The 13,259-nt window shown below is 42.9% G+C and overlaps 1 protein-coding gene across 1 annotated transcript in view; it reads left to right on the top strand.

Moving 5' to 3' along the window:
* Me1 (malic enzyme 1) overlaps positions 1-5,640 on the top strand; it is a 101,097-nt gene extending 95,457 nt beyond the window's left edge. Inside the window, exons 10-11 of the mRNA XM_055602496.1 lie at positions 1,285-1,383; positions 5,128-5,640. Of these exons, the coding sequence (XP_055458471.1) occupies positions 1,285-1,383; positions 5,128-5,298 (270 nt within the window). The 3' untranslated portion in view covers positions 5,299-5,640. The remainder of the gene's footprint in view (positions 1-1,284; positions 1,384-5,127) is intronic.
* The last annotated feature ends 7,619 nt before the right edge of the window (positions 5,641-13,259 follow it).

A 13,259-nucleotide genomic window follows, 5' to 3' on the forward strand; every position in this document is an offset into this window, starting at 1 on the left:
GTGTGTGTGTGTGTGTGTGTGTGTGTGTGTGTGTGTGTGTGTGTGTGAGAGAGAGAGAGAGAGAGAGAGAGACCCCCGAGTTTCTTCTCATCCCACAGTCAAGCCCACCCCACTGTGAGCCTTCTGTCACTGTGGCTTGATGAGCACTCTTTCTCCTGGGCTGCTTCTTGGGTTTCTCCTTTTGTTCTGTGCTGTTACCTCAGTAACCTGGAGGACCTATGCACAGTCTTATTGGTATGCTGATGGAACCAAATGTATCTTTGAGATAACTGCAGGAGGCAGAGGTACATGGATCTCTGTGAGGTCATCATCAGCTTGATCTACCTACCCAGCTGCAGGCCAGCCAGAGCTACATAGTGAGACCCTGTCTCAGTGGCAACTCAGTCTCTAGGATGGCAGGGGCTTCCTGATCTGAGTCACATGCCTAGAGCTTGAGACCCACCGACATTTGTCTCTTATTCCTTGCTTTTCCCTCTGAGTTTATAATAGTACTCTGGATATGTAATGGAAAATAAGTAAGTACAATTAAAGACTGTAAGATACTGACAGAGCTGGGGATGCAGCTCAGAGGTAGAGCAGTGTGCACGAAGCTCTGGCTTTGATCCTGTCAGAGAGACAGACTGAGACTATTTGGTTGCTTAAAATGTAGCCAGTAGGGTTTTCTGTTTCCTGTCTGCCGCAGCATTTCTGTGCCAGGCCCAGCTATGAGCTGACCTAGACCTACCTTGTGCAGCGACATAATTGGTTAACTCTGTTCAGAGCTAGGGACTGGATTAGAGAGAGTTAACAGGGAGCTTGGTTAGGTAAGCAGATAACCAAGAGTCTGGGTAAGACCTAAGTCCTCCTTCAAGTGTGACTATGCAAGCTTTCTTAGCCCAACCCCCCAGCTCACCCCACGCCACCCCGTACTTCTCATGAATTTTGAGTGGAGTAGCAGCAGGTCTGTCTTGGCGAACTGCCCTCCTCTATTTACAGGGTCCGTGTCCATGACTTCTTCATCCCACTTTTATTTTCATCTGTTTGTCCAGGAAATACCCAATACTTTATGGTTCAGTGTGAAGGAACTGAACAAAAGGGAAACCTGGATTCTCATCTCTGTTTCACTCTTGGTGTGGACCCCAGCCATGCCTTAGCCCAGCTTCTGTGTTATAAAGGGCCATGGTATTAGACAGGCAGTCTCATGTAGCACTTCTCATATGTGGCCATCCCTTCCTTAGCTGTCTGTACAGTTGTCACACTGCATCATGTGCTGATTAGCGTTTTTATTCCTTTTCTTCTTTTAAGGTCATATCTCAGCAAGTGTCAGATAAACACCTAGAAGAAGGCCGGCTCTATCCCCCTCTCAGTACCATTCGGGATGTTTCGTTGAAAATTGCAGTAAAGGTAAAGTGACGCAGCCTCATTATTCTTCCTTCTCTTGCTAAGTGTGTGTCTTTACTATTTTACGTGCTTGCTTGGCATATACATTCATTTTCTACGACTCAGGGAGACAAGGCATGGCAATGGGGTGCTGAGGACTGCCTTTTATTCCCCAGGGACGGTGGACACATGGGAATGAGTTGTAGATTTCCCTGTCCATTTTTTTTTCCTACGACTTACATTTCAGTTCTTTTAGTCAGGCTTCTCCCAATTCACCTTATTGTGGTTGTTTATATAGTTATTTCTGTAGCTCCCATAGACTAACTAGAGTGACATTTGTGCCTGGAACCTCTGCCACATCCCTTTCTATGACATAGAGCATCTTAAGAGACAGGGTGGTAGCCATAGTGAAAGGGGGACTTTGGGCCCCTTGGGGAAGTTCTTAGTCCTATGGAGAAAAGAATTCAATCTCTGAATCAAAAGGGAACTCCGGGAAATTCCTTGGGGGTTGAGGAGAAGACGGTTGGGTGGGCAAGCTGAGGCTCTCAATGGCCGCTGGAAAACAAGAGAAAGGAAACCATGCCTTCTGAGCTAGGGGTCCAGAAAGCATAGCATTCAGCATTGGTGAAGAGTTGAATGGTGTGTGTATTGGAGGGGAACTCAGAGAGAGAGAGAGAGAGAGAGAGAGAGAGAGAGAGAGAAGGAGAGAGAAAGGGAGCCCAGAGCAGTGGGTCTCAACCTTCCTAATGCTGCGACCCTTTAATACAGTCCCTCATGTCGTGGTGACCCCAACCATAACATTATTTATGTTGCTACTTCATAATTGTAATGTTCAAGAGATGCAGTGTCTCAGTTCTTAAGACCATTGGAAATACGTGTTTTCCCATGGTTGCGACCCACAGATTGAGAATCACTTGCCCCGAGCGTCAGGACAAATTTAAAAGGAGACAGAAAAAAGGAAAAGGAATGGTTTCACTTTCTCAGTCAAAACGTAGAGAGGGGCAGCTGAGCTAGGATCCTAGTAGCTGCAGCGAGGGAGGGAGGGGCTGCTCAGTAAGTGCTGGCTCGCTCAGGGAGTTTTGGCCTCACATCTTCGGCCCTGCCCTGGGCTTCTTCAGCTGGGTCGTGTTTCTGCTCACACTCTGGCTTCATGCTGCTCTTTGTTCTTTTAAGAGTTATTTTTATTGTTACTTTTTAAATTGGGAACTTGTATGTGTTCACTTCAGTGCTGGTGCCCATGGGCATCAGATCTGGATTTGCCAGTGCTCATGAGCCGCCTGACACTGGTTCTAGGAACTGAACTCAGAGCCTCTGGAAGAGCTGTGCTTTCTCTTAACTGCTGAGCCATCTAGCTAGCCTGAGGCTAGCTAGTTTTCTTGAGCTTATAAATGGGGTTCATAGCTATAGATACATATTTACATAGAAACAAGAGGCATCTTAGTTAGGGTCACTATTGCTGTGATGAAACACCATGACCAAAAACAAATTGAGGACGCAAAAGTTTATTTGGTTTACATATTCCAAATCACAGTCTTTGAGGGAGGCTAAGGCAGGAACTAAATGGAAGCAGGAACTGATGCAGAGGTCATTGAGGGGTGATGCTTACTGGTGCTCCTCATGGCTTGCTTAGTCTGTTACAGAACCCAGGACCACCAGCCCAGGGATGATACCACCCACAATGGCCTGGGCCCTTCCCCACCAATCACTACTTAAGAAAATACCCTCCAGGCTTCCCTACAGCTGGATCTTATGGAGGCATTTTCTCAATTGAGGGTCTCAGATGGCTCTAGTTGGTATCAGCTTGACCTAAAACTAGCCAGCATAGGAGGCCTTGGTCTTGTCTGCGGTCTTGATCAAAAAGATGTTCTCATTAACTGGCTAGGCCATTAATAAAGAGGGTTGTTAGAGCATTAACTATGGTGAATTAGTCACTTTTCTTTTGCTGTGACTAAACACCAAGGCACCTTATAAAAGAAAGTGTTTAAATGGGCTTATGGTTTTAGAGAGTTCGAGTTCACGGTGACAGGGACATTTGAGCTCATGTTGATTCACAAGCAGGATTCGGAGAGGTGCTGGGAATGGCTTCTGAAGGCTCATAGCCTGCCTCAGCGACACATAGCCTCCAACAGTACCATATTTCTTAACCCACCCCAAACAGTCCTGCCAACTTGGAAACAAGTATTTAAACATCTGAGTAGCCTGTGAAGGCCATTTTCATCAAACTACTGCAGATGGTATTTAAAATTCTGAGGAGAGTGTGTTTCCCTCTTCCTTACCAGGGACATGGGAGGTAAGGCTTAATCAGGAAGGTGGGGTCCATCTTCAGTAACCTTCAAGCCTGCTTCTGTCTTAGCTGCCTAACATAGGAACACCAGGGAGGACAAAGAGTACAAAAGCAGCTCTGGGCATAGGTGAGCAACAAGAGGACTTAGCCAGGAACCTAAATGCAGAGAAATTTTCTGTAACACAGCTGAGTGGGCTGGGCTTTAACAATGTTGTTGTATTCGTTTGCCACAGTTGCCACAACCAAGTACCACGTTCTAGGTGGCTTAAACTAAACAGAATTTTTTTTTTTTAGAATTTTGTGGAGACTGCACACCCAAGGTTAAGATGTCAGTAAGTTAGGCTTCCCAGGTCTGTGTCCTTGGCTTGGGGCCTGCTTTTGCTGTGTCCTTGAGAGTCTCTTCCATATATGTGCTCATCCTTAGTGTTTCATTGTCTAGTTTTCTCTTTCTTTTTAGAACAGAAGTGAAATAGACTAGAGTGATCCCAAAAGCTTTATTTTAACTTCTGAAGCGTTTTAACTACTGGTGAGGCCACCAGCATATAAGCGCATCTGTGGGGGAACACAAAATTTACCCCAGCAGTTCTGTTTAAACTGGTTGCTCAGGGTCTCTGCTCATAGGCGGTTTGTGTTTGCGCAGTGCAGTGTGCTCTTGGCACTTGCAGCCTCTGGCCACTAGGAGTCAGCAGCACTTATACAGTTTCAACAGTCAAAAGGTAGCCAGACATTGTGAGGTCTTCTCGCAGACCAAACTTGCTGGTTTAGAGTTTACACTACTCCAAGTTTATATAAATGGCACCATTTAAGGGTCACATGTTCCCGTTTATCTTGTTGATTGAAGGGATAGTCTTCAAAATCCACACTTCAAAAAACTTCAACTAACCGTTTGCATGTCTGCTACTGAAAGCATCCTCGTATTTTGTCCCAATCTATACCTACCAGTTTTTAGTTTTCATTATTTATGTACTGAACAGCATGTTATCATTTTAAGTTTATTTACAATTTAAATTAAAATGAATCAGCATATGATTAGAAGAGAAGGAAAGCAAGGGGCAGCAGAGGAAATAAAGACACTGTGGATGCATACCAGAATATGTAGTTGCCCACACAGAAACAGAATTTCAGGAAGGAAGCTGCAATAAGGGCTGCAGGTCTGAGGACCTGGATGTGTCCGGATGTCCTACTCTGTCACAAAGATGGAGCTGACGAAAACTTAAAAGAGTGACTAGGTAGAAAGCCATGTGGTGATGGTGGAGCAGGAGGCTCCGTTCACAGTCAGATCTCTACTGCTTAACTTTCCCTGGTGTTACTGTTTCTCCCTTGCCACATGTGACTTATAGCTGCATTTTCATTTTCCAGTCTCATTTTCATTTTCCAGTTTATGTATGTGGCTTTTACTCCAGTACAAATTATAAACTAATTTTAAAGATGGATAAAAATTTGACTTCATTATGAAAATAATGACTTCCCTTCCTTATTTTTAGATTGTGACAGATGCATACAGAGAAAAGATGGCCAGTGCTTATCCTGAACCCCAAAACAAAGAAGAATTTGTCTGCTCTCAGATGTACAGCACTAACTATGACCAGATCCTACCTGACTGTTATTCATGGCCTGAAGAATTCCAGAAAATACAGACCAAAGTCAATCAGTAACACAACAGCTAGAATTTCTAACTTTATTAATAAGATCTTGAAGTTTTCATAATTTTTAAGGGTTGAATCTTTTATGATGATTCATAGTGTGCTTAGAATAAGGTGATTTTAGTTTAATAATCAAACTTGTGGGAGTCTATTAATACAAAGTAGGATAAGCTTCACACTGGACAATTTTGTTTCACTTACTCTGGTTACTTGTGTGTTCTCTTTGAATTATTCTCTTTACAAATTCTGTTAAAATTCTGTTTTAATTGGACCTGCTGCTGAGAAACTCATCACTGATATGTAGGAAGCTAATGGAAGACCCAAACTAGTAATAAATTATATAGCTTAACTTGATTATAGTAAATGCCTACATTTCTTTCTTGACCGTTTTATTAAAAATCTCTTAAAAAGTAAAGAGAAAGACAAACTTAGCATAACTGAACTTTTACTGAACAGAAACACACTTCTTTGCCTAGAGAAAAATCTCAGGACTTTTATTTCAGGTCTCTGTTAGCTTTGTTTTTGGTTTGTTTGTTTTTCTTTTTGTGTGTGTGTGTGTGTGCAGCTGAACTCTTAACACCTCTAAGGAAGCTCACTATTGTTTACAGACCTTATGCAGCCTTAGATTATAATAGTATTTTGTCATTGCTACATCCCATAGAGTAAAGCTCTCATTGCCTTGGTTTTGAATCCCAACTCCTCCTGAGAAGCTTCTTTCCTCATCTCTGACCAAATGCCTTCCCCAGCTCCTGGCTCTGCTAAGAACCTGGGATGTTTCTATTAGCCTGGCCAGGGAGAAAGGCTGCAAGAAGAGTCTTGGAGAAGGGGCTCCCTGAGGACCCTACCTCCAAGAGAAGGTGTCAGAAGGAAGACCATGGTGTCCAGACAAGCTGGGGTCCATGGGGGTCACCTGCCCTAATGTATTGTCCCTGTAGTTAGCTCAGGTGACTCAGAGCTCACAGCGTGAGTAACCATATCTCTGACGCCTACCCATTCCATCAGACAATAAAACATGTTGATTACCAAACCATTCTATGAGAAGAAATACCACTTTCCCAGGTTGTATTAATTAACTGGACAAGTTGATGATGGAATGAATACAAATAACCTCAAATTCCTAAGCTCAGGTTCAAGCACATTCTTGTGTATCTGGAGACATTCTGATTCTGAAGTAATGCTTTAAAACGTACTGTATTTGTGATGGGCGACTCTATAAAGTGACCTTCCTGAAGGTGACTATCACAGATTCTTTCAAGTGTGCATGAAAAGAGGACTGACTTTCTAATGGCAACTTGTGGTTGAAGGCTTCCTCAGTTATTTGGGAAAGATTCAGAATTTCTGTCAATTCTTGTTTGTTTCAGTGCTGTCAAATAGGTATAACTGAATGTATTTACCTATGCAAAAGATTTATTAAAGCATAGAGAACATGAACATTGTAAATAATTTTCATTTTTCTTAAGATATCCCTGCACCTTATATAAATACACTTTATAATAATGAGTCTTAGGAGATCATATGAAAAGTTATAAAAATTTTTAAAGAAGATTTATTTTTTAATTTTATGTATGTGCGTGTGTGTCTGCATGTGCTATTTTGTCTTGGGTGTTTCCAGTGCCCACAAAGGCCAGAAGAGGGGTGAATCTCCTGGAGCTAGAGTTAGAGGTGTTTGTGAACCCCCTGATGTGGGTGCTGGGAACTGAACTGGAATCCCCTGGAAGATCAGCAAGAGCTTTTCATCTGTGATCTGCTTCTACAACTCCCCGGTTTTGCGAAGTTTTCATTCCAGTCATTGCTTATTCCAGTTGGCCCTCATGTATGTGATGTGAGCGTATGTGTTGGGCCCTGTGAGGGACACTTACCTGCTCTTAGGGGGAGCAGGTGCGAGGTGGTTGTTCCCTACATGTCAGGCAATGCAGTACATTACTCGATCCACGGTGTCCTGGGGGATTTCCTCATGAGGCCGACATTTTCAGTCATTTGTCAGGCCCACAGAGTCATAAACAAAGGTGGTAGTTTCTAAGACACATTTGCCTGTCTTCTTGTTCTCTCCTTTCACTAGTTTACTGCAGTCTAGCCAGTACTGTCCCGAGTGCATTCTTAAGTATCCCAGTAGCTTCATTGAAAAGGTGGAATTCATGTTAATAACATATTGAACCAAACTTTATCTAAAATAGTACTTCAGAGTATAACTAATATAAAAATTACGGAAGTGTTTTGTCGGGTTGATACCAAATCTTTCAAAGGCAGTTGCTGGCATACTTTTAAAAACTATTTTATTTACATTTCTTATACCTCTTCCTCCCTTTTTCCATCCAAGTCCCTTCTAAAACCCCAAACTGGGTAGGAGAGAATGAAGGTTAGTGGGTAGAGGGGCTGTGGTTTTCCTTAGCTACTTCCTGCTGCTTAGGGTCATTGGGTTCCTTGGGGCAAGTCCAACCTTATTTCAGGATATGTCCAACTTCTCCTCCAACTGCCTCAACAGCAACCCAATAGCTCAACAGCTTTTCACTCGGGCACCTCCTGCCTGCTGCTTCAGCCACCCCAGTGCTGGGATTACCAGTGCGGGCCATCACACCCAGCATGAGATAATAACCATTTTGGGGGGTTCCTTAATACAGACTCATTTCACCCAAAAACAATCCATACCTTCAGGACAGTCCTCTGTGCTCATTGCTGGCTCACACTATAAAACATACTGCTAGCCTATGTTTAATGCTCTCAGGAGAGAGGGCCATTTTTTTTTTTTTAATGTACATTGGTGTTTTGCCTGCATGTATATCTGTATGAGGGTGTTGGATCTCCTGGAACAGGGGAGTTATAGACAGTTGTGTGCTGCCAAGTGGGTGCTGGGAATTGAATCCAGGACCTCTGGGAGAGCAGACAGTGCTCTTAATCACTGAGGTCATTTCATTTCTTTAGTGCTAACATCTTTATCTTGTGCCTCCCAAAGTCATCAAAAGGACAAGAAAACATGGAGCATTAACAGGGGGAAGGCAGTGTTTGGGGTATGTCTTCTCCCTGTGTCCTGTTGGCTATCACTCATGGAGAAACATGTCATGGGAGAAACATGCTGTCTCTTTCTCTCTCTCTCTCTTTTTTTGGCCCAGGACTGCAAGCAGAAATAGCTAAGATGTATATGTAGCATTGAGTCTGCTACAAACACAGTCTTTGTTTGAAGTTCATAAGGAAGTGTGTAAGTGCATTCTAATATATGTGGGAAACAGAAAAAGACCACACCAGGCACACACAAGATAAACCCTGCTTTTAAGCAGTGCCCAGGCTACCTTAAGCTGTAGCCCAACCCTGACCCAGTGTAAATCCTCTTAAAATTCATAGCCTCCCACCCCAACTCCATACAAAATGGTATGAAGTACTCATGTTTAGAAGAAAAAAAAATTCTCTATTCTTTTTGAAAAAAGAATGTTCAGTGTACAATTAAAAAGAAAAATTATACAGAGAAAAGCATAAAGCTGTGATCCTTAACAAGAAGGGAAAAACTACTTGACATAGATTGCCAGGTCTGTTCTGCCTTGAATTGTCACACAAGGCTTCAAAAGTAATAATTAAAAATAATGCGATTAAGATTTAGGAGAAAGACAAAAATAGATTTTATCATAAACATAGAGTATAAAGAATTAAGTGACTCAAGCTAGACAAAACTCCCAGAATGAATGGAGGAGGTCCTTGGAACTGAGGAGTTACTGGTCTTTGATGGCTACTGGGAGAGGGAGAGTCAGTTTTCTTTAATGGTGTGATCCCCTGGTAGGTCAGCTACTTTCCAGAGCAGGATCCACACCCAAGAGTACTTGTTGTTGAGTATTTAATAATTCTAGAGGGTTTTTCTATGACCCAGCTAACTCCCAAATAATTGAGACAGAGACCTATTGATTTATTTAAACAAGATTTAACCACAGTAACTGGGCAGGTATGTTTAAAACTAATTTTCTAAGCTAGTCTGTCGACCTCCTAGCCACACTCCCCAAGTTATCTTCGGCCTGTCTGGGCTAGATCTGCTTCCTCAGGTCATTTCCTCTCTCCATTGTTTTCCTTTCTTCTTCTCCCCTCCCTCTCCTTCCCTTCCTTATTCTCCTGACCTCATGATCCCTCCCTCAGTTCCAAGCCTAGGAACTGAAGCTCCGCCCACTTCTCTGCCTAGTTGCAGGCTGTCCAGCCTCTTTTATTTAACCAGAGAATATTGGGATGCAAAATTCACAGAACATCATCCGCTGTGTGTGAGAATTCATCCAGAGCTGGAAACCCAGAATTTAGCGTTTGGGTACGTAGCACCGGACCAACCCTGAACAAGTATTTGGGCAATATAAATTGAACCTAATAGGTTTAGGGGGGAAGGGAAAAACAAGGTGGATGCCTAGGGAGGTAGTTGTGGATCAAGAAGGAGTTGTAGGAGGAAGGTGAATGTGAAAAAAACAATGTGAAATTCTTAGAAAAGTAATAAAAGAATTAGATCTCAAAAATAAAATATGTGGAACTAAGGATTAATTGGAGTCTTCATGTCAATTATAGAAAAAAAGATCCATAACTTCAAAGGCTGGTCATTAGAAATTACTCGAATGAGAGCTGGGGTTGTAATTCAGCGAGAGTGCTAGTCTAGCACACACAAGGCCCTGAGTGCACTCCCCAGCTGGTACTGCAAGACACATATACACACCAAAACAAAAATGACTTATGGAGTTAGTTATTAATACAAGCTGGCCCAATGCAATGAGAATAGTTGGGTCTATAGGAATTTTTGCAGGGCGTGGAAAACTAAATTGGTATTTGAAAATGAACAACCAGACAGCATGGCCACTCACTAAGAAGAAGGCTGCTTCTGGAGTACTTATCAGCTGACCACAGCCCAGCATAGGACCATAAATATGAGAAACCCACATAGACATGGACAGCAGCAGAGTTTTCAACAGGAGCCAACAGCACCACTGAAGTGTCATACAGAGCTAGAAAAGTCTCTTGTTAGTCTACTTTAATCACCGTGAGAGAAATTTGAAGCAAATCCGTTTAAAGGAAAAATACTTAGCTCACAGGAGAACTTACAGGAGAGCTGCCAGGGCCAACGCTGAGAGAAAATGCTGACTGCAAGAACACGTGCCAGAGGAGGCTGCTCACTCGATGTCCGGAAGCAGACAGGAAAGATCTGAGGGCAAGGTACGTTCTTCAAGGCATCATGTCCCAGTCACCTCAGCACAGCTGAGTTCAAGCTAGCCTGAGCCACATGAGGTCCTGCCTCAAAAAACAGTCACGAGAATTGAATGGTGCTCACTCACTCTTTAACCCAGCACTCGGAGGCAGAGGCAGGTAGATCTCTGAGTTTGAGGCCATTCTGGTCTACAGAGTGAGTTCCAGGACAGCCAGGGCCACACAGAGAAACCCTGTCTTGAAAAAAAAAAAATAAACCAAACCACCACCAACAAAACAGTCAAAAGGGCACATCTCCAATTAACCACCTCTTCATTAACAGTCCAGTCAACATGAACTAAGACATGGATTAGTCATCTGATGAGGTTGAGTACCCTCAAGATCCAGTCACCTATCAATACAGGCACCAGCTTGCAACCATGTCTTTAACATCAGAACCTTTAGGGTGGGTTGGGGCCAGGGACACAACACTGAAGAATGAATAACCTCTAGGATGAACCTAGACGCACTATTTTAAATATGTTTCCAAAACAGTTTTCAGGCTTCCATTTGCTAAGATAATGTGTTACATACATGAAGTGACAAGGCCAGTGGCTCCGAGTATGGGCTGTGGGTTCTCTGTCACCACTGGGTTCTTTTGGACAGTACTGATGTAATACCTTTCCTCTGGCTATCGTGCCAACAAGAAGTTAGTTTTAAAATTACTTTGTATTTTCATTTTTGCTGGTTTTACTTGATTTTTAAATTTTGTGTATGTGCTGGTAAGCACAGATGCTTGCTGAGGCCAGAAAAGAGATCGGGATCTCCTGGAGTTGAAGTTACATGTAGTTATAAACATCTAACATGAGTGCTGGAACCAAACCTGAGTCCTGGAAGGACAGCGTTCTCTCCTAACCACTGAGCAATTCCTCTAATACCTGAAATTATTTTCTTAACTGGCAGCATTTTTTTTTTGTGCTTTATTACTTCAGAATTGAAGTTTTTGTTTTCCATAACAATAGATCCACATTGGATTTCTGATCCATAAACAAGGTACCAAGAGATTTACAGAGAGAGATGCCGGCTTTTAAGGGCTTTAAAAGAAACAAGGTTGAGCATCTTTCAGATACATGCCCAGAAGGGGTATAGCTGGATTTTGAGGTGGTGCTATTCCCAGTTTTCTGAGAAAGTGCCAGATTGATTTCCAAAGCAGTTACATTGCCACCAGCAATGGAGGAGGTTTCCCTTTCTCTACAACCTTTCCAGCATGTGTCATCCCTTGAATTTTTGATCTTAGCCATTCTGATTGGTGTGAGGTGGAATCCCAGGGTTATTTTGATTTTCATTTCCTGGATGACTAAGGACACTGAGCATTTCTTTAGGTGTTTCTCTGCCATTTGATATTCCTCTGTTGAGAATTCTCTGTTTAGCTCTGTATGCCATTTTTTAGTTGGATACTTGGTTTGTTGTTGTTTAACTTCTTGAGTTCTTTATATATTCTGGATATTAGCCCTCTGTCAGATGTAGGGTTAGTGAAGATCTTTTCCCAGTTTGTTGGCTGTCGTTTGTATATTTTCTCAACTATGTTCATAGCAGCTTTATTCATAATAGCCAGAATCTGGAAATAATCTAAATGTCCCTCAAATGAGGAATGGATACAGAAATTGTGGTACATTTATATAATGGAATACTACTCAACAATTAAAAACAAGGAAATAATGAAATTTGCAGGCAAATGGATGGAACTAGAAAAGATCATCCTGAGTGAGGTATCCCAGAAGCAGAAAGACACATATGGTAAGTACTCACTTATAAGTGGGCATTAGCCATATAATATAGGATAAACATACTAAAATCTATAGTCCTAAAGAAGCTAAATAACAAGGAAGACCCTAGGGAAGAGGCTGAAACCTCATTCAGACGGGCAAACAGGATAGATATTGGAAGTGGGAAAAGACCGGGAACAGGACAGGAACCTAACAAACAAGGGCCTCTGAAAGACTCTACCCAGAAGGGTACCAATGCAGATGCTGAGCTCATAGCGAAATCTTGGGCAGAGTGTAGGGAATCTTATGGAAAAAAGTGGAGATAGCAAGACCTGAAGGGGACAGGAGCTCCACAAAGAGACCAACAGAGCCAAAAAGCCTGGGCCCAGGGACCCTGCAGAGACCAATATTCCAACCAAGGACCATTCATGGATATAACCTAGAACCCCTGCACAGATGAAGCCCAAAGGCTCCTCAGTTTCCAAGTGGGTACCCTAGTAAAGGGTACAGGGGCTGTCTCTGGCATGAACTCAGTGGCTGACTCTTTGATCACTTCCCCCTGGGGGATGCAGCCTTGCCAGGCTACAGAAGAAGACAATGCAGCCAGTCCTGATGAGACCTGATAAGTTAGGGTCACATAGAAGTGGAGGAGGACCTCCCCTATCAGTGGACTAGGGGAGGGACATAGGGGGAGAAGCGAGAGGGAGGGTGATACTGGGAATAGATGAGGGAGGGGGGCACAGCCAGGATACACAGTAAATAAATTGTAATAAATAATAAAAAAATAATTACCTTTAAAAAAGAAACAAGGATTTAACTCTTAGTGCTATCTCCATTCAGCACAATCAGTGGCATATGCAGGAGGCAGATGGGTCTCCCAGAATGACCGTATGTTTTTGAACATTTAGTTGGTGATCACACCCAGCTGCTGGCCGAGGAGCTCCCGTTCTTGGAGCTAATCAATAAGTGACCATTAATTTAGCCAGTGTGTCCGGCCCGTTAACTAGTAGGAGGGAGCATCTGGGGCAGTTTGCCTTATCTCAGTAGGCAGGAGATCATCTACTTCCAGGGCCA

The sequence above is a fragment of the Psammomys obesus genome, unplaced genomic scaffold (assembly GCF_907164565.1).
Source record: "Psammomys obesus unplaced genomic scaffold, mPsaObe1.curated_primary_1811, whole genome shotgun sequence".
Lineage (NCBI taxonomy): Eukaryota > Metazoa > Chordata > Mammalia > Rodentia > Muridae > Psammomys > Psammomys obesus.